The sequence below is a fragment of the Argentina silus genome (genome assembly GCF_951799395.1).
Source record: "Argentina silus genome assembly, chromosome: 4".
NCBI classification, from domain to species: domain Eukaryota; kingdom Metazoa; phylum Chordata; class Actinopteri; order Argentiniformes; family Argentinidae; genus Argentina; species Argentina silus.
In genome coordinates, this window is record NC_139658.1 from 6,585,245 (window position 1) to 6,607,405 (window position 22,161).

The 22,161-nt window shown below is 43.1% G+C and overlaps 3 protein-coding genes across 4 annotated transcripts in view; 2 read left to right on the plus strand and 1 right to left on the minus strand.

Annotated features, from left to right (window-relative positions):
- Positions 1–1,626, plus strand: part of uba7 (ubiquitin-like modifier activating enzyme 7) — a 39,618-nt gene extending 37,992 nt beyond the window's left edge. Inside the window, exon 24 of the mRNA XM_083669053.1 lies at positions 416–1,626. Within this exon, the coding sequence (XP_083525179.1) occupies positions 416–548 (133 nt within the window). The 3' untranslated portion in view covers positions 549–1,626. The remainder of the gene's footprint in view (positions 1–415) is intronic.
- A 291-nt stretch (positions 1,627–1,917) lies between these two features.
- inka1b (inka box actin regulator 1b) lies at positions 1,918–5,631 on the minus strand. The gene is made up of 3 exons (XM_083668879.1): positions 5,558–5,631; positions 5,357–5,411; positions 1,918–3,107 (listed from the first exon to the last, which is right to left on the minus strand). The coding sequence occupies exons 2-3, from the start codon at positions 5,357–5,359 to the stop codon at positions 2,172–2,174; spliced, it is 939 nt and encodes a 312-aa protein (XP_083525005.1). The 5' UTR covers positions 5,360–5,411; positions 5,558–5,631; the 3' UTR covers positions 1,918–2,171.
- A 2,312-nt stretch (positions 5,632–7,943) lies between these two features.
- Positions 7,944–22,085, plus strand: LOC310803568 (E3 ubiquitin-protein ligase Itchy-like). 2 transcript variants are annotated; one of them, XM_083668401.1, is made up of 24 exons: positions 7,944–7,965; positions 9,825–9,892; positions 10,138–10,279; positions 10,741–10,865; positions 11,442–11,573; positions 11,780–11,828; positions 11,971–12,152; positions 12,638–12,938; positions 13,555–13,650; positions 13,865–14,039; positions 14,260–14,329; positions 14,462–14,546; positions 14,843–14,971; positions 15,150–15,222; positions 15,370–15,441; positions 15,585–15,677; positions 16,040–16,195; positions 17,112–17,245; positions 17,389–17,529; positions 17,791–17,911; positions 18,153–18,257; positions 18,571–18,667; positions 18,820–18,892; positions 19,175–22,085. In XM_083668401.1, the coding sequence occupies exons 2-24, from the start codon at positions 9,868–9,870 to the stop codon at positions 19,272–19,274; spliced, it is 2,676 nt and encodes an 891-aa protein (XP_083524527.1). In that variant the 5' UTR covers positions 7,944–7,965; positions 9,825–9,867; the 3' UTR covers positions 19,275–22,085. The 2 variants fall into 2 exon arrangements, with proteins under 2 accessions (XP_083524527.1, XP_083524526.1); XM_083668400.1 differs by having other exon boundaries at positions 7,947–8,085.
- Positions 22,086–22,161: the final 76 nt, after the last annotated feature.

Genomic DNA, 22,161 nt, shown 5'->3' on the forward strand with positions numbered 1-22,161 from the left:
AAATGCCCTGTTCCAGGAGCCACATCCTGAGCTGTCATGCCCTGCCCTGAGCTTCCTGTGATCATTGGCCTGTTCTTATGGGCTGTATGGAGAAGCAGTGAAGATCACGATGACATGAGGAAAGGCCCTTATACTGTCTGAATGCCATTTACAGGGCACAGGCAGTTTAATGGATGTAGCTATGCTCTACATGCCTCATTTAGAAGTGTATCATGGCATCTCACTTTGCTCTGAAATCCTACCATGTATGTCCCGTTGGATGTGCTCATTCCCTTACATCTGAGTATGAATCACCTATTAAATTACTGTGGAGCACTGTTTCATATCTGATAGTCCTGGAATCGTTTAAAACATTTCACATCAAATAGTCACCTCAAACAAAAGCTGAGTGTTTGTTTTTGGTTTGTTTTGGCAGAGTATCTGATGTGGTGAGCTTGGTGACCAAGGCAGAGATCCCCCAACACCTGCAGATGTTGGAGATGTTCCCTTCATTTGCAGAGGATGAGGACTGTGAGAAGGTCCCACCCATCAGGTACCTGTTCAGATGATGTCATCAAGAGGAGACAAGCCCAAGAGGTCCAAGGAGCAGCACACAGAGCTGTCAGCTCCCTCTCATTCCTAACTAAACACTCCTGCCACTTCAGTCATCTGCTGAGATCAAAACAGATGTGCCCCCATTGAATTGATATTGAAATGTACCCTCTCCAATGTAAATCATGTTGTTTTTTCTGACGGGAAAGTCATGTGTCTAAAAGCTCCAGTTTGTCATTGTTTTGGTATTGTTTCTCTACCTCTCTATAATGTAAAGAAGAGCATTCCATGAGAAATAGTCTCTTCTTTGTCTAATTGAATCATTCACCCCTTCACTGCCATCTCTGCTGTAATCACCTGTGATTAGAAATCAGCCCTGATGTTGGGCTCCACCCTGGTTCCCACAGTCATGTCTTTGTGATTCGCATCACCCCTGCTTTATCTCCCCATCACCATGTGAAAGGCTTTCTGAAGGAAATGGTGGGAAAAGTCCAGGGGGGTGAATTCTTACTGAAGTCACTGTATAAAACAAATCACAAAGAAAAGAAAGAACTACACCATCCAACACACTAAACCCAGATAATGTGCAGGAGTGCTGTTAGTGATTGTAGGGATCTTCTGCTAAAGCGTGATTGAAGGAAATGCATCCTTCCCTCTCCCAGGCAAGCCATGATTACTTCATTATTCGCTCTTATCAACTTGGGCCTTGGGTAATACCGAGTGACAGAGTGAAGTATTGCTTGCAAACACTCCCTCGGATTTGCGTGCAGGTCCTCTCTGTGTTGTGAAGTTGGGCTGGGATCATGTGCCAGGGCATATGGGTTAGATGAGCTGGCCTGGCAGCAACAGTTTGGATTCCCCCCCCCCCCCCCACACACACACACACCCAGGAATGAGTTCATCAAACACAGAAGGTTGAGGTCTGTGAGCAGGCATTGACATGGCCTTCCTCTCTGTCCTGTCTTTACATCACTACAAAATAATTCTTAATTATTTCATTAGGGCTGCTGTTGGTGCTTCCTTTGCTGTTTTGATTATAATTCATTCTGAAGTTAATACACTTTTTTCATGTTATTAACCAAATAAAAGCTGTTGAAACAATGTAGTGGTCTGTACTTCCTTCATGATGGGTTGATAAGCATAACATAAGCAAGCTTTATATTCAGCAACCTCAGTCATAACAGACATTTTCACCTTTCCACCTGAAAATCATGACAACGGTAGAGAGAGGAGGACAACACCAACAACACACACTCTGCTGTTGGTATTCATAGTATTCAAAGGCTTATAGGAAAGTATGCTATATAATGGTAAGATTTGTGCACTGGCACAATCTAAATTTGAAGTGGACTGCCATAGTGTTGATGTAACGGTATGTGTCTGGGTTTGTATTACTGTAATGATGCCACTGCCTTCTTTAGTTACAGATAGTGAGAATCTGTTCAACATCACAACCTTGCATTAACGAGAATGTTACATCAGGCATGACTGTAAATACACACTTAACTCAACAATGATTCTTATTCAATAGAGACAGTTTTTATTATTATAACAACTTAAACATTATTGGAACATAAAGCGCATATAAAAAATAAAATAACATGTAAATCTGTGATAAAGGTCCATAGCTGAGACATCGCTCAGATGTAACCAATGATGTCATTGCATATGATTGGCTGTCGGCTGCCTGTCTTCATGAGGGCAGTGAACTGGTAGAAGTCTGTTCCCATTTCATGCAAGCCTGTGTGGGACTGGTGAAAGAAGGGTTTGCGTGCCTGGAAACCCACAGGACAAGACATGCGTTTAGGGGCCGCCGCGGCTCTGCTGACCCTGGAGGAGTCAGCTGGTCTGGCCCTCATCTCCACAGTCTTAGTCTTAGACATCCCTGCCAGCTTCCTGCGCATGTTGACCAGGAGGTCCTTGGCCAGGCGCCGGCCCGGATTGGGCTTGAGTTCTGCTGGCTCAGGACACTCTGGTAGGTCCATCCAGTTCTTTATGAGGTCAGCGAAGCTGTTGTCCCCCAGCACCAGGGGTTGTCTGTTCCTGCTGCGGCTGAGCAGAGATGTGGTCCAGTCCTCTGGGTCACTGGCCTCAAACGAGGTCCAGCGCTCCAGGCAAGCGTCCGAGGTTGATTTGGGCCGGATCCGTCCAGCAGGCCCCCGGTTAGTGCGGAGACAGGCAGAGTTAGACACCCGTACGTTCCTGGTCCTCCTGAGCACCACACCCTCATCCTGCCAGGAGGCCTCAGAGTACCCAGAGTCAAACTCCAGACTCTTCTCACTGCTGGGGGAGTCCTGTCCCAGCCGCTCACGCCCTTCCTCCTCCTCCTCTTCCTCCACAGGGCTGGCCAGGCAGCAGGCAGAGTCGTAGGTACTGGCCTCGCTGGCCTCAGAGATACGCAGGCGTGTGAGCCGCTCCCGCTGCTGCGCCCTCTGATGGCAGAGTCGCGCCATAGCGAAGGTGCGGCCGGACGGCTCGCTCAGCGGCCTGCTCATCTGCTTCAGGTCCTGCAGTGACCTCATCATGTGCTGCACCTGGTCTCGCAGGCAGTCACTACCAGAGTCCCGCAGGCACAGCTACAAGAGAGAGAGAGGGAGGGAGATAGCAGATTAGATATGTCTTGTATAGCTGAGATGCATTTTATTTTATTTTTCTCCCCAGAGAAGAAGAGTATGTTACAAAGTTTAGAAATGCAAAAAAAAAAAAAACTTAATTAGTGAGTAATTACCTCACCAGTAATTAAACCCACCAACCCTAGCTCTTGATGAAACTAGACCAGTTCCCTGCATGCTACCACCACATTACAAGTCAGGCATTCCTCACAAACCTCAGAGCAGCTTTATGGACAGGGTTCTCAGCAGCATGCTGCTAGTATATGAGAATATGGCCTCTGGGAACAGGATGTACAGGGAAACACTCCTTGCCTCTTTAAGCTGGAGAGGAAGTTTAACAAACTAGGCTGATGAATCCTGGAGGAGCTCAACAACGCACATCCTCTACAATAAATCACAGGATGCCTAAGGGATTGGTCCATATTGTCCAGCAGGAAACGACATCACCATTTTTGAATTACACAATGGGAGCTTGGACCACTACGCATGAATCATATCATGTCATCTTTATCACCTGAAACATGCATGTGTGGAGCCGATGTAAACCTCTCTAATCCACACAGAGGGCATTATCTGCTGTTAATTTAGCCTACTTTACCAGTACAATTAACCATAAAGAGATCAACCTTTACAGAGACTCAATTTGACTAATCAATTATATTCCCCCAGATTACGTAAAAATAGGTTCCAATAGTATTTCAGTAATATTACAATAATATTATCAGGATGCCTCTGCCAGGTGTGAGTCATGGGTTGGGAACCACCACTAAGTCCACCATATCACATAAAGGTAAAAAGTTTACATGGTGAAATTTCTAAAGCAGTCCAATGAAACAGAACAAAACATACAGTATGTAAGAGACTTTCCCAGTACAACCTTTCCCTGTACAACAAATCACCAAATTAGGAAAGAACACATTCTTCAGATTGAAACTGATGTCATATGTTTTACTCTCACTTCTTTGTGGTTTCTCTGTGTTTTCGTAGCACGCTTGTTAAGCACACAGACTCCAACAATGTGTGTGTTAGCTAACTCCCAGTCCTCTCTGGCCAGTCTGCAGTGTGAAGGCACAGAGAGGAGACCAGTGACGATGTCCTGATATTATCACAGCTGTGGGAACTTAACCATTTGGCTCCAAATGAGAGCTGTATTTGACAAGAGTGAGACAGAGCCTTGGAGTGACTTCAAACCCATGGTGTGCCAGTGTCCTTCACAACATACCAGTGTGGAGGTCTGAATTACCAAGCTGCCTAAACACATGAGGCCACAGCACAGGACATTGGTCAGCTGAAGAGATAGTGCCGTAGCGTATCTGAGAGGGTGTACACACTGCAGCCTTCCAAGGACTTCCATTACTATGATGTTTTTAATTGTTATAGTCCAGGGCGCCAGTCATTGGTTAAGTTTATAGATAAGGCATCAGGGCCAAGATATGGCCATCATCTCAGTGCTTCATTAAAGGCTCAGAGGCAAGGTCACAATGCACCAGATGGAGGGAGGCATGTATAGAAATGATATTTATCAACCCATATTAACAATAGACACCTGAATATAAACATGCCACACCAAATCTCATCAACTGAGATAATCATTTAAAATAATCAGCCAATAATATTGAATAGTGCAAATACAATAAATAGTGCTCTTAGTTCATTACATCTGGGTGTAAATGTATCACTTGATATAGAGTGTCTAAATGTTTGGAAGGAATAACTGTATGTAAGTGAACTCAGATTTATCAAACTATTTGCACCATGGTTCTCAACTGTTGCTTTCCTGCTGTCTATCTTTTAGCGCTGACTATTTCGTTTTGTTTACCATATTAGGCACTGAGCAGCCGACATACAGTAATTACACTTAACTATCATAAATGGCCCTAGGCCTCCTAGAGGAATTGCATGGACTTTTCAATGCCAGCATGCGTTTCTCTTGACACAGAACTCATAACAGTAAAGTACATCACAGGAGCGACACAAATGTGTGTAGGTCTATCTCTGTCTTTTGTTGGAGTTATTACTAAAATACAAACAGAAGGGTATCTAATCAAACAGTTGTTGAATATTTGAGATGACATGAGGAGTGTTCTTCGGCGTATCAATAAAATGATCATTAACTGATAGGCTTAATTATAACATTTGTCTCGTTACAATCATGACAGCTCATGCATTCGAATTATAAATATTATATATATATATATATATTAGAAACTTACCATTGCTCTTTATCGAGTGTCTGACTGTGTTCCAAATGAATTACGCTACTTTTTCCTGCAGAAAAAAAAAGACAAAAAAAGACAAAAAAAAGAAATACACATTAGCAAATTTGCAGATACTGTACAACCGAATACTACATGTGGTCCCCATAAAGGAAAGTAGACATTTTTTGAATCTGTCGATTAGGTTAGGCTACTTACATTAGTGTAATCTGTGCTCCTCTGGCTGAATTATACATCCAAAACAGTCAATTTTTTCTTTCGAAGTGTGCTCTACGTCCCTTGGAATAGAGTGCATGTAGTAGAGAGGCTGGCAGCACATTTTGTTAGCGCTGTGTCCCTTTCCTCACAGCCAGTCAACGCCTCGCATCACACAATCAGCCAATAGGAGCGCTTGAAACGCGATCTCACACCTAAAAATTCCATCAAAACATCACACTTCTCCTTCCTTCACCTGACCGTAAAGCAGTCCCTTTACTCCTGACATTATACGAATATCTTTAAAATGTACATATCTCAGAATATAATGATTGTATGATTAGTTGTAGACATTTGACAGATTTACATAAATGTCATTCCAATTTATGAGCTTGTACACACTACACTGCATGTTACTCTGCAGAGGCAGTCCTGCAGCACAGCAGGAAAGTCAACTGAAATTCCAACTCAAAACGCTTTGCAAAGAGGATGGTTTAGAATTGGAATTGAAATTGTCAGTCTAATGTCAGTTAACCTCTTGAATTGACTGAATTGAAATGGAATTGACCCCAAGACTGGCCAACTGCATAAGCTTTCCTTTTATGTTCCTATCTGATGCCCCCACTATATAGTAATGCAATCAGGAATTACATGTATATGATGTACAGTAATCATGGTCAGAATTTGAGCAGTTGTTCAATTTTGCAAGAAGTTGATCAATTTAAACACAAAATCAGGCCGATTAATTTATGCTGGCATGCGGCCTCCATTGCATTTTCAATTCAGTATGATTTTGTAATATTCCATTAACAAACAGTGTTTCACAAAATATTACGAAATCCCATTGTTTTACTATCACAGTGTGGACTGATAAAAAAATACTTCAGTGTAGACAAGGAAGTTACAGTATGTAGGCCTTTATTCTGCTGCCACCTTGAGGATCTATCCACAACTAGCTGCAGCATTCCATATAGCCCTCAAACTACCACTCCTCTTTCACACCTTGAATAATAGCTACCTGCTGCGTGCATAATTGCCGGTGCAGAGTCTATTGTTGCGCCAATTTCTACAACATTCATGACATTATTTACCTAATTGGAGTTTTACAATGCAAATGGCCCCGATTCAAAGATTTGTTTGGGAATTTAAAAACGTTTTCTGTGGATCGAATTACACACTTTGGAGATGTTGAATGTGTACGCAGGGATTGGTTTTGTGCAACTGATCAGCGCCAATCAAACAGACTAGTTAGTAGGCAGCTGTATTCTTTGGCAGCTGGCAACATTAAGGTTTCCGGTGTCGTTTTTTTCGCCCTTCAAAGTAAAAACGCGCGGTAAGAAATGCAAGAAATGTGATTGTCACACTATTTGTTCTTATTTTCATAGAATTATGGAATATCATGACATAGAATACATATGCATTATTTAGAAATAATGTTGTATGTTGATCATTGTAATGAAGATATTGCTGCACTTACAATTGTACATATATGATCTGGACTGTACAGAAATGGTGTCCGATCATTGCATTTTGTTCAACACAAATTAGGGTGTCCAATCAAAAATGCATATGTTCATTGTGTAGATAACCCTCTAAGAATGACCCAAACGGCATGTCTCTATCATAATCCGTTCAAAAATTACTGGAGTGTTTATCCTTGAAGGATGACCAAAATTAGAGTGACTAAATCAATGAAGGCCAAAGAAAAAAGTGGTCAAAAATCAAGAATCAGGCTCAAAGTTAGCTGACAGGCTCACTTTCTCGTTTAACTCGTAATCTTTCTTCTCGAATTAGCAGGACATACAATAATACAGAGAGACATGACAATACGATTTTGAGACATGACATGTAGTTTTCATATTATATTATACGCTTTTCATATTAACACTAAATTCTTGTTATTTTTCGTGAAATGTCAACGGAGCACTGACCGTACCCAGAGCCTTTTATGTTCAAAGCCTTTTATATTTAATTCAGCTCATGTGATCCTTATTTAGCTTTTTATGCCCTGCGGAAACAACTTTGAAGACGACCACCACAACAACATGTAAATCCTCAAAAGTTGCTGCGAGACAGCGACACCGCTCTGTCAACAGTGCTCGGTGCTTATTCATCATATATATTAGGTTACGCGTTTTCTCTCACTCTCGGCAGTGAACACCCTACACAAATGTTATATGGTGACGAATTTATCCATATTTCAAAAGATAATTAGTATGTTGTTTATGGTTCATATGTCCATATTTACATTTCTCCCTAATGTTAAATAAGTTTAACCCGGACGCTTTTATTTTGAAGAAATCCTCATTTACATACAGCGGACGTTGATGGGCGGAGTTGTAATAATATTCCTGGCGCTGGCGGTCCGGTGGCGGATGTGAATACACCGTACACAGGCAGAGCCTCTACAGGTCAGTTGAGCTAGCTGTCAAACAACCTCATAGCTTATCTTGATCGTTATTTATTGTCCATATGCCTCAGTGGACGTAAGAGAAGACATTTAGAGAGACATTTACATAACTCAGATACGGGTAAGAGCAATGTAGCTAGCTATTTCATTTATTATTCCTGAGTTGTCCGATATCAACATACCCGTAGCTTGCTAGCTCGCTAACTTAGCTGGTGTGAGTGACAACAAAATGGATAGCTAACCCGCTAACCAGTTACAGTGGGTAGACAGACAATTTATAGGTAGCTTTTACATATCTTCGTGACACTGACATTCTTCATTTTTGATTGTTTTGTGTAAAGTTTAAATATATATAAACAGCGAACACGTAATGGTCTGAAAAGGCCTACAGAACATATCTACCAGCTAAAGCTGGCTAGTTTTCTGGATTAGCTTTGGCCTATGACAGCACAGGCCAGTGTTTTGTTATTGAAATCGTCTCTAGTATTTTGTTCCCATTTTATTCCCCAATCTTGCCGCACGTTCCCATTTGGATTCCTATGATTTTCTGTGGCTGTGTTGAGTTACAAAGTAACGTGCCTAGAATGGCATAGTCAGCCTATATGTCAAGTCATTATATAACTTCCTTGTAAGACAAGAATTTGCAGTCATGGAAGGGGCTTTGATGGCAGTTTGAAATAGCTAGTTAGCCATCAGTCAGTCGCTTTGCAGAAGTCGTGAGCCTTGGTTTGGGGTCATATGCTATAAGTTAATGAACATGAGGGGTGGGTGCAGCAGGTTAGACAAGTGTGAGAGGGGGCAAGACAGGACACTTGGTTAAAATAACTTTGTTAGAAAGAGTGAGCCTAGATCTAGTGTCCTTGACCTTTAGTCACTCTACAACATGTTCTCAAACGTTGGAGAGGTAGTGAATTAATCCATACTATTATGAACATACTCTTACTGTCTCCTGTCTGAGTGGACCTGATTCCACATTGACTGCTCTAATGTCGTATCCCCACATCAACATCTCAAACTACTACAGGTATCCCCTTTTTATATCACAGATGCCAGTTAACAGTAGTAGAGCGTTATGCCTTAGATTTTGGGTTCCAAGCTGTGTGAAGGTTTCCCCTAGTTAGGATTCCCCCACTGCTCTCTAGTCTTGTGTCATAGATAGACACAGTGGTTGATTACTTGCTGACTTTGAGACAGTAGGCAGTGGAGTAAAAGTTAACATGGATCTTACATTGGTAGACGGCATTCTGACCAAAGCAGTTCACTTTGCTCAACTCAGTGACTAGATAGTATGTTATGTACCCCTACAATCTGCATTTGCCCATCCATCAAAGCAGTTGGCAACTGAACAGAACATCCTCAACAGAATAATCTCCCATGTCTTTCTAACAGGGACCCAGGCTGTGTTTAATTTGATCACGTGTTAGCGGCTAACCCAGGGAACAACAAATCAGGTTGTAAAGCCATCAGAGTGTTCTGGTGGATTACATCATGATGTATAATCCAGGAAGGATTTAACTTTTCCTGTCTTCATGACTTATTCTGGAGCATCAGTGGTTCATACAAAGTGTCCTGGGGCTGTAGTGCAAGCAGCCATAACAAAGCCAAGGTGTTTTGCATTAATTTATAATGGAATGGTACTGCTTAATGTGATCAGTTCACTTTATATGAGGTGTTGTTGTATGGTAGTGTATGTGTAGGCTGAACAAAACTAAAGCTAAACAACATCCCGTTGACCATGCTAGGAGGATAATCGTTATGTAAACTAGGGCATGATGTTGTTGACATGTGATGTCATGTTTACTGTGGTTGCCACAGTGCCCTGATGTTGCTCACGTGATATGATGTATGTTGCCGTTGCAGGTCCTGTGTAGCCAGACCAGGCTCTAGTGTTGATGGCTGCACCATGAAGGCCCAACTACAAGTCACTGGTGAGTTATTGTCAAATGTTATCATAACGTGAGTAGCTAACGGTTCAGTGACATGCCTTTTCATTCGGCCCGTGATAAGAGAAGAAGTAAGTCTAATAAGCCAGTCACTTCGGACTGTGTTTGAGCTGATGAAGTGACTAACAATAGCTGCATTCAGATGAGGCAGAGAAACAACAACAGACCACACAACAACCTATGTCAAACATATTGATAAATAACCATGACTGTCTTCTCTCTGTGTCCAGTGCTGTCGGCCAAACTCAAAGAGAACAAGAAGAACTGGTTTGGCCCCAGTCCGTATGTGGAGGTGGCCGTGGATGGACAGTCCAAGAAGACAGAGAAATGCAACAACACACACAGCCCCAAGTGGAAGCAGCCAGTTACGGTGTAAGTAAAAACTGCCGTAATAATGACTTTATGTTTTGCATTTTTATAGAGCAATAACTAGCAGGACTACCCAGTACCTACAGTAGTTCTCATCCTCTGGTCAATTGTGTTGTTCATTGGTGTTTATCCATTTCACAGATTTTTGCTCTTGCTGACGTCTGTCTGTCTGTCTGTCTGTCTGTCTGTCTGTCTGTCTGTCTGTCTGTTTTGTTGAAGAACTGGACAACCAGATCGTGCCTGTTTAATCCTGTCTGCACGATCAGCATTTGCACTTGTGTGATATTAGTAATGCTAAATCATTTTTGAACATGTTGCTAAAGACAAGCCTTGATGCTGATATGGGGTCCTTTATGCCCTGCCTTAGAAAACACTGCACTGTTAAGATGTGTAAAACCCAAACTGTAACCACCTATTGTGTCTCTCTCCCTTGTCGTCGTCGTCGTCGTCGTCCCCCTCCCCAGGATTGTGACTCCCTTCAGTAAGCTAATCTTCCGTGTGTGGAGCCACCAGACCCTGAAGGCTGACCTCCTGCTGGGCATTGCCACCCTGGAGATCAGTGACACTCTCAAGGCCAACGAGATGAAACGTGAGTTCAGGTCCCTCTCTCAGGGTCTCTGTGAGGCATGTCATTACTCAGTCTTAATGATTACACTACACTTGGATATGGGAAACCAGGATACAACGTTTTACATTTTGAGAGTTTCTGCGTGTTTCCTAATTTAGTGTGACGAAGTGTTTGTGTGGACAAGCTAGCGCACAGCATAGGCCCTACTGTGTGTGTGTGTGTGTGTGTGTGTGTGTGTGTGTGTGTGTGTGTGTGTGTGTGTGTGTGTGTGTGTGTGTGTGTGTGTCTGTGTGTGTCTGTGTGTGTCTGTGTGTGTGTGTGTTATTTTCTGTGAGGCAGCCCTCTCGACAGCCTCTAGCTCAGCCTCCCTCTTGACTCTCAGGCAGGTGAAGGGGTTTACCCAGACCAGGCTGCCAGCACAATGGTTCCTTTCACACACAGTCTACATGGGCTACTGACCATGTGACCTAGATCTCTGTTTCACAAACTCCTGCTCTACAATTCCCACAGAAAACACTGATACACACACACACACACACACTCAACGTGTATTTTAATAAACAAAATATGGTGATTGTATGTGTGTGGGTGTTCCAGTGTGTGAGGTGGTGCGGACCCTCCAGCTGTGTTCGGACAGAGACCCCAGGGATGTGGTAGGAGATCTGTCCGTCTGTCTGGACGGGATGCAGGTTGACCCAGAGACCTTCGCCTCAGCAGAGAGAGAGCACGGTGAGGAGGAACGGTGGAACCATAGAAACCCCTCCCACTCCTTGGCACTCCTTGGTTACTCTGTATTATGGTGGCATTTTGTCTTGTCTTGGCTCTACTCTGCCCATTATCAGAGTCGAGGGTAGATTTATTTACAGATTGAGGTCTGATTGTTTATCTACTAAGGCACACTTGAATGTTGACATCTTCCCCTCTCTGTTTCCCAGCTGCTGTTCCGAATGGGAACGTGAGACAGAATGGAGACTGTGGTAACAGGTAGAACCGCTCTTCTGCCTGTCTCTTATAACCATGACTTATATGCTGACTTATATGCATCATTCTGTCATGAAGTTTGTTGTCTGTCACGCTGAGGAGGAGTAGGTACTAGGTAGTAACCCAGTCCCGTTGTCTCTCCAAGGTCCAGCAGAGATACGTCTCCTTCCAGTGACTCTACTGAGGACTGGGTCATCGTCCCTAACGGCCACACTGTCAACGGCACGGGGTCTCCCGCCCCATCTCCAGGGGGCTCAAAGGCATCACGTCCCCCTAGACCCGCCCGCCCCCCTCCTCCCACCCCTCGCAGACCCACAGCCTCACCAGGTTGGCAGAATACTGTAGAATAACATAGAAATAGCATACAATACTACAAGATACTTTAGAAACACCAAAGTGCTCTAAAACTTAAAAGAATCCATAGAAATACCATCATATTATAGAGTACCATTGAATACAATGGAAAAAAAACAACTTCCTGGTTTGTATTGATGCTTTGATAATAAATGTAATATAAAGCGATGTTCTCATGGACGGCGGACGACTGCTCCTCGTCATACACAGTTTAATTCACTCACTGCCATAGAATTCTGGAACATCTACCACCTAGAGTGCCAAGTGTTTTGTGTGGTATTTACCTAACAAAATGGCTACAAAATGAAGCATCATAATTTATGCATTTTTGGTGAATAAAGTCACCCTTCTAGACTCTAGAATGTTGACAATTTGGGTGACTTTATTCACCCGTGGCATTAAATGAGTTAAATACCAACAGTTCTTCTATTGACATGGTCCCTGTCCATCTCCTCCAGCCTTGTCCAGTAGCCCGTCCCCTAGTGAGGTGAGTGAGGCTCTTGGGTCAGATGGCTCCTCCCTGTCCCAGGCCTCTGCTAGTGGGGCGTCGGACCCCCCCCAGGAGAACATGGCAGCAGGAGGAGCAGGACCCCCACCCCCCCAGACAGCCAACTGCCCCCCAGCCCCCATCGGAGCCCCTGTCGCCCCCCCAGCCGGAATCCTAGTCGCCCCCCCAGCCGGAGCCCCAGTTGGCCCCCCTCCCGGAGCCCCAGGCCCAGCCACACCCAGGGTCATGAGTAACGGACCCCTGCCACCAGGGTAAGAGGACTTAGCTATACCCTAGTTCACACTTCAAGCCAATCTATTTGAGCTGTACTGGGCTGGCCTTTTTACAGCATCCACCACAGTTGCTGTAATGTTGCTGGACAATGTCAAAACATATGGTTCAGGTCAGCCCTGTAGTCTGTATAGCCTCATAGACAGCACCAGGATGTGGGCAGAAGCTTTTTAACTTAGCTTGCCAGGCTTAAAACAGGTCATCATGTTGTGGACTTCTGATAAGCAATAGGCTAGTGCAGCTCACCAGTTTCTATGCTGATTGTGTTATGTAGGTTTTACATGTTTGCTATGAAGAACTGTTCTGTTGATACTTCAATGTAACAGGTCCAACAAGCTCTCTACAGCTACAGTAATACCTGGAACTGTAGAATGTCTCCCCTACTTGACAGAGGCAGTATATAGATTAGATTACATCATGAATGTGGACTTTCGTCTTTGAGACAACTAGGAGGGTCTATGCAAATGCAGCCCTCCAAATGACCACTAGAACCTTTTCGTTGAACATTTTTTACTAGTTCTACTGATCCTTATTGCTACTTTAGTTGACTCTAGTCTGGTGTGTATTGTGTGTTTTATGTGTGTATTGTGTGTGCAGGTGGGAGCAGAGAGTGGACCTGAATGGCCGTATGTATTTTGTGGATCACATTGAGAAGAGGACGACCTGGGACAGGCCTGACAGTCTACCTAGCGGGTAACACACTACATGCCATATAAAAGACATGGGCCTTTTAATCTAAGCGTTGTTTGAGGATAACGTATCCCAATTGTAAGCAACTGTGACATGGTGTTAGAATTACTTCTTTACCATCTGTCCCCGCTTAGCTGGGAGCGTTGTGTAGACCCCTTACGTCGAACACATCACAGAATCTCCGTAGCTAGGTTAACCGTACGTTGTCTGTCTCTAGGTGGGAGCGTCGTGTGGACCCCATGGGCAGGGTGTACTTTGTAGACCACATCACCAGGACCACCACGTGGCAGCGCCCCACGCAGGAGTCAGTGCGTAATTACGAGGAATGGCAGCACCAACGCAGCCAACTACAGGGAGCCATGCAGCAGTTCAACCAGAGGTTCATCTATGGGGTGAGCAGAGTAATGACCACCTGACCAGACCAGGAACAACTCCTGGCCATAGTTATAGATTGATCTGGATCTTATGATTTCATTCCAGGTTGCATGTTTGACTGAAACCAATACTGTGATTTCATGATATACAGGTTACTTTGAAGCATCAGAGAAGCATTATGTGACATTATGTGACCTGCTCCACTAACCTTTTACTCCTTGGCTCTGTTTATTGCAGCTCCAGGACCAGCTCCCCCCCACACCCAATAAAGAGTTTGACCCCCTGGGCCCGCTGCCTCACGGCTGGGGTAAGCATGGTGCTTTACCATGGCTGCTTACCGTTTCCAGTAGAGTTATTTTCTTTCGATATTGTAGAGTACAGAGAGGGGGTGCTAATGCTCTTGTCTTGTTCTGTTTGTGTGTGTGTGTGTCTATGACAGAGAAGAGAACCGACACCAATGGAAGAGTGTATTATGTTCACCACACGACACGGACAACCCAGTGGGAAGATCCCAGGACGCAAGGGTCAGTTCTCACTTAGATGTGTTCTATGTTGTGTGTGTGTGTGTGTGTGTGTGTGTGTGTGTGTGTGTGTCTGTGTGTGTCTGTGTGTGTCTGTGTGTGTCTGTGTGTGTCTGTGTGTGTGTTCCATAGCTGGTAAATGAGGATGCTTTCTTGTGTGTGTGTGTGTGTGCACCCTAGGCTATTGAATGAGTGTGGGTATATGCTGTGTGTGTGTGTCCCATAGCTGGTAAATGAATGTGTTTACAGGCTAGTGGATAATATATGAACTGTATATGTTCTGTCTGTGTGCCCTTCAGGTTGCTTAATGACAAGCCTCTACCAGAGGGTTGGGAGATGAGGTTTACGGTGGACGGCATCCCCTACTTCGTTGACCACAACAGGAGAACCACCACCTACATCGACCCTCGTACTGGCAAATCCTCACTGTGAGTTAAAGAAAAACCATCAACAGATGTTCAAGATGAGCATCCTCTGATCCTATGACTCATAGATTGATGATTGAGGTTTTATCTCAAATCATATGGATGCCAGTCCCTGCAAAATAGCACAGAACACATATCAGTGTTATTGACCAGTTTGTCTCTCTTCATCTCCTCCCTGCAGTGAGAATGGACCCCAGATCACCTATGTCAGGGACTTCAAGGCCAAAGTGCAGTACTTCAGGTTCTGGTGTCAGGTTGGTGAAAACTACCTTGGAAATGTCCTCATCAATGGATTTCTCCTTGTATACCTGTCAACCATAATTTCCTTCTTTTGAGGACTAAAGTATTCTAATCTGTTCTATTCTATCTCACTCAAGAATCTGACTCATTTTGTCCCTCAGCAACTGTCTATGTCCCAGCACATCAAGATCACAGTCACACGCAAAACCCTGTTTGAGGACTCCTTCCAACAAGTGAGTGTTATTGTTTGTTGATTGTCTCAGCTTGACCCTCTGGTTGAAGGACTTGTGTTGAAGGAATGTTGTAACTGTCTCCAACCCCCCCCCCCCCTCCCTGTGTCTCTCTCTCTTTCTGACTCTCTCTCTCTTTTTCCCAGATCATGAGCTTCCATCCACAAGACCTGAGACGGAGGCTGTGGATCATCTTCCCTGGAGAGGAGGGCTTGGATTACGGAGGAGTTGCTAGGCAAGTTACACTCACTGTTGTGCTTCTGTTGACTGATTTCTGTGTTGTTAGTGCGTACTGGGCTGATTTTATGCCTGCACTGTACTCTTCTCTTATTTATTTATTGTATCTTATCCCTATTTGTTGTAATCTGGTGTGTGTTTGTGTGCACCACAGGGAGTGGTTCTTTATAATACACTCTCTGTATTATAGATTACTAATGCCTGGTATCCCCCCTCGTACAGGGAGTGGTTATTTCTAATACTATATCTGTATTATCAATTAGTAATGCCTGGTATCCCCCCCCTCATACAGGGAGTGGTTCTTTATAATATTGGATCTGTATTGTCGATTAGTAATGCCTGGTCTCCTCCCTCATACAGAGAGTGGTTCTTCCTGCTGTCCCATGAGGTGTTGAACCCCATGTACTGTCTGTTTGAGTATGCTGGGAAAGACAACTACTGTCTACAGATCAACCCTGCCTCCTACATCAACCCAGACCACCTCAAGTACTTCAAGTTCATTGGACGCTTCATCGCCATGGTAACAAACATTTCTGCAATCTTAGAATGAGTTTTTTGTTGCTGTGGTTGGCTTTTTAATATCTATAGCACTATTTCCTCATTAGATTATCTTCACTTATTTACTGTAGATTAGATTTGATTGTCCTCCAAGGAGGAAATTCATGTCCACATGCTTGCACAATACATCACATAAAGAGACCAACAAAACAAAACACCCAGACATAACATTTACAATACCAAACTTCCATACAACCAAGACAGCAGATACAACAGACACAAGACTACGACAGCACAATACATAGTGGTAGATAGTCCATTAGCTGTTGAAGGTGTTCATAGCAGTGGTAGAGTGGGTGGTCAGGGTCTGAGGCTATGGTGGTTGCTTAGCATCGGATTGCATTGTTGTTGAGGTCAGAGATGTTTGGTGTAGGTAGGTCATCCTATTATTTTGGAGGCAGTGTGATTTTCAGTAAGTTTGTTTCTGTTGAGTGACTGTGAGCATGGACATGTAGCAGATGCTGCCATAGAGTAGGACTGCTTCCTGAATGCTGCGGTACAGTAGGAGTAGCAGGTAGTTGGTGTTTGACATGGAGGGAGCAGAGTTTGGAGTGGTTGACAGAGTCTCTGTTTCGTACCGTTTGCGGACCTTGCTTGTGTGGTTGTTGAAGGAGAGTGTGAACCCAGGTATTTGAAAGTCCACCAGTTCTACAGCTTCGCCTTTTATTGCGGTTGGGTTGTTGTTGGTCGCCTTTGTTCTGAAGTCGATCTGTAGTTCTTTTTGTTTTGGTCATGTTGAGCAGTAGGTAGTTATTGTCGCACCATGTTGTTTGAGATTGATTTATTCTATGGCAGAACAGTGGCTAGCAAGTAACCAGTTTTCTGCTTCAGTGGTTTGTTGACCAGTCGTTTTGTTTTGGTTGTCTCCTCCCCTCCAGGCGTTGTTCCATGGGAAGTTTATCGACACAGGATTCTCTCTGCCCTTCTACAAGCGCATCCTCAACAAACCTCTGGCTCTCAAAGATCTGGAGTCTATAGACCCTGAGTTCTACAACTCCCTCATCTGGATCAAGTAAGACTGGGGCCGGGGACTAGGGAATATGGGAAGTGATATTTGGAAAGCCTTCCTTTCAAGTTGCTGTACGGACTATGGTGATTTCAAGGGTATTTTGATGATTCTGTATGACTTCCATGATGATGATGATGCTCCTACAGGGACAACAACCTAGAAGAGTGTGGTCTGGAGATGTACTTCTCTGTGGACAAGGAGATCCTGGGTGAGGTCACCACTCATGAGCTGAAGCCAGATGGGGGGAACGTCCTGGTCACTGAGGAGAACAAGGAGGAATACATCAGGTACACCTTCACACCTGCTGGGACGAATAGTGTGGACTATTTGCAGGAAACGCTGTGGGTCCATGTCACAGCTTGTTTTTGCTTATGCAGTATGCAAACATTAATTCTATTAATTCTATTATAAACTTAATGTATATAAGCTATATTAATATGCATTATCTATGTACCAAAAAACTTCTTAACAAAAAGGACATTGTCTGTCTCAAAAAAAAGTTAGCCTTTCTCTCTGTTTATTCATACTGTGGTGTGTGTCTCCCTCAGGCTGGTAGCAGAGTGGAGGTTGTCGAGAGGCGTGGAGGAACAGACTCAGGCCTTCTTTGAGGGTTTCAACGAGGTCCTCCCTCAGCAGTACCTACAGTACTTTGATGCTAAGGAACTAGAGGTACTGAAGTATGGGATCATTATACCGATTCTCTGAAAGCTTTGGACTGACTGAATCAATTTCATAAAAAAACATGGTGCTTAAATGAGTATGAATCTGTGTAGCATTGGATAGATTGACCATTTTTGTTGTTTTGCTCAAACAGGCGCTCCATTCAAACCTGTATTGTGTGTAAAACCCGGTCCACCAGAGTGCTCTCCTCCTTGCTATAGTGTAACATCAACTGTATCTCTCTCACTAGGTGATGCTGTGTGGCATGCAGGAGATAGATTTGGTGGACTGGCAAAGGAACACCATCTACAGACACTACGCCCGCAGCAGCAAGCAGATCCTCTGGTTCTGGCAGGTCAGTACGCATATGCAGTCTGCTACTACAGATGTTGGTTCTGCTAGGAAGTACCATCCTCTTGTTGTTGTAAGATCAGCTTCTATTTAGTCCCATACCTGTGTTTCCTCTACTGTTACGTACTGTATCCTTGTGTGGTCTGGTATATACACAAATAAATAATAATACTATATACAATTGAGAAGGCTATGTGGTCTCGGTGCTAATTTGCATTTACAGCTTGCGAAAGAGATGGATAATGAGAAGCATATGATAGTGTTACAGTTGGCAGTTGATAGGCTGTATAACTGACATGACTGTTTTGTGTTTCTAGTTTGTGAAAGAGATGGACAATGAGAAGCGTATGAGGCTGCTCCAGTTTGTCACTGGGACCTGTCGTCTCCCTATGGGGGGCTTCGCTGACCTCATGGGTACGTTACGCAACAGGCTGAGGCTATGTTTTACTGTAATACAGCTACAATACTGTACATGCTCATACACTAGTACATGTAGGATTTGTCTATAACCATACAGTTTTGAATCAGTGATTGTCATTTTTGATCATGTTCCATCATCCCTTCAGGGAGTAACGGGCCCCAGAAGTTCTGCATTGAGAAAGTGGGCAAAGAGAACTGGCTTCCAAGAAGTCACACTTGGTATGTTCACTCGTGGGATTTGCTCTTGAGATGTTTAAACACTTGGTGGAATGGGGTACAATTCCTCTGAGATTATGCCAGGTCTCCTCTCTGAACCCAATTAAGCTTTGCACTGCCACCTAAGATTTCCTTTCACTTCAGACAACCTTTAAATAGAATAAATCAATAAACTTTATTTCTCTCTAAAGGGAATTTAACTAGACCAATTTAAAAGCGCTGGCAATACACAATGTGTATGTTTTGAACCAACACTAATTTTTATCGTATTGTTCCCTTCACCAGCTTTAACCGTCTGGACCTGCCTCCATATAAGAGCTATGAACAGTTGAAGGAGAAGCTGATGTTTGCCATCGAGGAGACTGAGGGCTTCGGACAGGAGTAATCTAACACAGAAAAGATGGAGGGGTTTGGACAGGAGTACAATTCGGCAGTATCAGGCTAGGATGAGCCCTCTCCCATAACACGAAGCAGCAGCATGGTCCTAGCCCTGGGGAGCCCTCTCCATACATGTTACCTTTCAAGCAACAGCACTTTCCTCCTGGCTCTCTGCTCTTCTATTGGCCCATTGACAAGGCAGCCAGGAGCTGCAGACATACAGACAAACCCCTTGCCCTCATCTGCAGCCAGAGACTAATGTGTAGAACCTTGCGCCCCCTTCTTCTGCCAGACTCTGCATCCCTGGCAACTCTCATACTGACTGACTCACCTTTCACTCCTGGCCTGTGTGTGACCCCTGATCCAGCTTGCCTTATTCAACCCACCCAGTCCATGTAGGAAGAAGAAGAGGAGGAGAAGGGAATATCATCCTACCCATGTCATGTGTGCACTGTGTATGTTTATGTCCTCTCCGCACACTGCAGTGATCTAATCATGGGAGATTCGCTCTGACCTATGCACTATAATGTCTATAACTGTTTAATTTCTCCTGAGCCCAGACTGGTAAAGCAGTCAATGAATGGATGGATGGATGGATGAATGAATGGATGGATGGATGCTAGGTTGAGTGGTTTATCACTTACTAAAGATTTTATTATTTCTCCCTCGTTGATTTCTGACATTTAGAGATTACAGTATTTTACTTGATTTAACATGTTGCTTTCCGAACTGAATAATGAACTTAAACCTTCTACAGTAAGATAGTGGTGAATGTTACAATAAGAGGCTATATTTTTCTGTGCAATAGTTTTCTAGTAAAATGTTTATGCCCATAGTATAGCATACCAGGAATTGGTTTAATCCAAAGTCTTTCTCAATACGCAGTTGGGTATCATTATGATCCAGCCATTGTATCGGTTTAAACCCCAAATATCCAAATATGGAATACAGAACACGTTTATAGTTGTTTCTGTTGGGTCAACCAGGGATGTTGTGTAATTTGACAAACTCTCCCTCCCCCAAAAATGACTTATTCTGTCGATAGTTTATTTGTGATCTGTTGATTCGTTTCTTCAGGTTTTTTTTTTTTTTTTTTTGCTGCTTCACTAACAGTATGGGGGTGGGGGGTGTCCTATTATAACAGTTGTTATTTTAACAACAAACTAAAGGGGAACTGATGACGTGAGGGTGGATAGTGTTGATATAAAGTTAATTAATTACTAAAGAATTCATTAGGCAATTAATTGCACTACCACCCCCACTGAATGGTATCGCTTTTCCTGCTAGATCGTAGAGAATAAGTATTAACATAAGGTCAAATGACTGATCATGTAAACAAATTGAATTTAAAGAACATTCAAAAGAGAATATGCATGAATGATGCAGTGGACTTTTTTGTAAAATGATCGTTCTTACCAAGTAAAGCTGAATGAATATTTAGTCTTAGTCCCAGCCCAGGCCCATAGTTCTAATAAATGTAGGCTACAATACAGTTACAATAGGTTAATTGATTTGATTAACTGAAAAGTGGCCCTAGTTTTATAGGGTTCCATTCTGTTACTCTGTGGAGAATATATTATTGTCAATGTTGCATTGTCCCAAATTATGTTGACTTTATTCTTAACTGCTGTAGTGAGTGTAGCAAACAGCTGTGTATCGAAATCAAATTTTGTCAAAGCAAAATACCAAATGCTCAGCACTGTTAGGCAAATGATCCCCTTGGTTTCTCAGGCATATCTTGAACTGGCCTCTGTAGCATTTCTCAAACAGACCTTCAACAGCAACAATAGAAACAAACAGATGCAATATAACTTTCAATTACTGTTCTTATTAGCCCAATCAAACTTGCAGTTTGTGTATTGGCAGGCACCTTGGTACAGGAATGTGTTGAATGACACATATTTCCAGTGCACTGAACACCAACCTGTACAGTAAATGACTAATGTGATGAGTTTACATCCTAGAGGCTGGTCTGACTGGCAAGATCAGGGGCGTAGTTTCTCACACACAGCTGATGCCCAGTCCTGGACTAAATCACTCTTTTAATGGAAATGTTCCATTCATAGTCATTAGTCCAGGACTTGGTTTAATCTGGCTCCTGAAAACTAGACCCAGAAGTCCTACTGTACACCTCCAGTTTCAGCCCTGCTTTCTGCTTGCTTTCCATCTCAGTAAACCCATCTCTGTGTATGGTATGTCTGGGCTCTTGTCTTGCTCTCGGATACTGCAGTAGTGAAGTGCTTTTTATAAGTGGATGAATTGTAGCTAACGTATGTGTCCCATTTATTCACTGCATCTTTGGACTTTTTCTACATACCAATACCACCTACAGTTCACACTGCTGTAATAATGTACACACAGTCATTTTGGCTCACCGCATACTAGTTCACTGCCTTGTGAAGAGATTGCTGTTAAAATCATAATTTGTGAAATTAAACATAGAAAAACAAATATTTAACAAATAATAAGTAATTATAGCACCTTGACAGCTTACATGGCTGATGATTAACCACTTTAATTAAATTATTGTTTTATTTTTAATAATGCTGTTTTTCCGGATAGTAGGGGGAATGAAATGTATAGAAATATGCAGATGTTACTACTACTTTGAATTCTAATGATCGCATTGTAAATCCTGTTGATAGTGTATTCACTGTATTTTTCTTTGTGGATGCTCTCTAACCTTTTTAATACATGGGAGTTCTTGGTTGAATACTATTTATTTTTCTTATGTGAATGTGAAGAGGGTGGATCATTGATGTAAAAACTGTCTACATTGATTTAGGAAATTCTGAAATAAAAAGATGGGCTACTGGAACCTGTCTGTGTGGTCTTCCTTGTGGTATTGGTATCTCTTTTTTTTGTTCTTTTAAATTAGTTGATTCTTGAGTCTC

Coding starts and splice junctions, on each gene's coding strand:
- LOC310803568 (XM_083668401.1), top strand. CDS start 9,868: ATGAAGGCCCAACTACAAGTCACTG. Junction 10,866..11,441: donor CAAGGCCAACGAGATGAAAC/GTGAGTTCAGGT, acceptor TGGGTGTTCCAG/TGTGTGAGGTGGTGCGGACC. Junction 16,196..17,111: donor TTGGACGCTTCATCGCCATG/GTAACAAACATT, acceptor CCTCCCCTCCAG/GCGTTGTTCCATGGGAAGTT.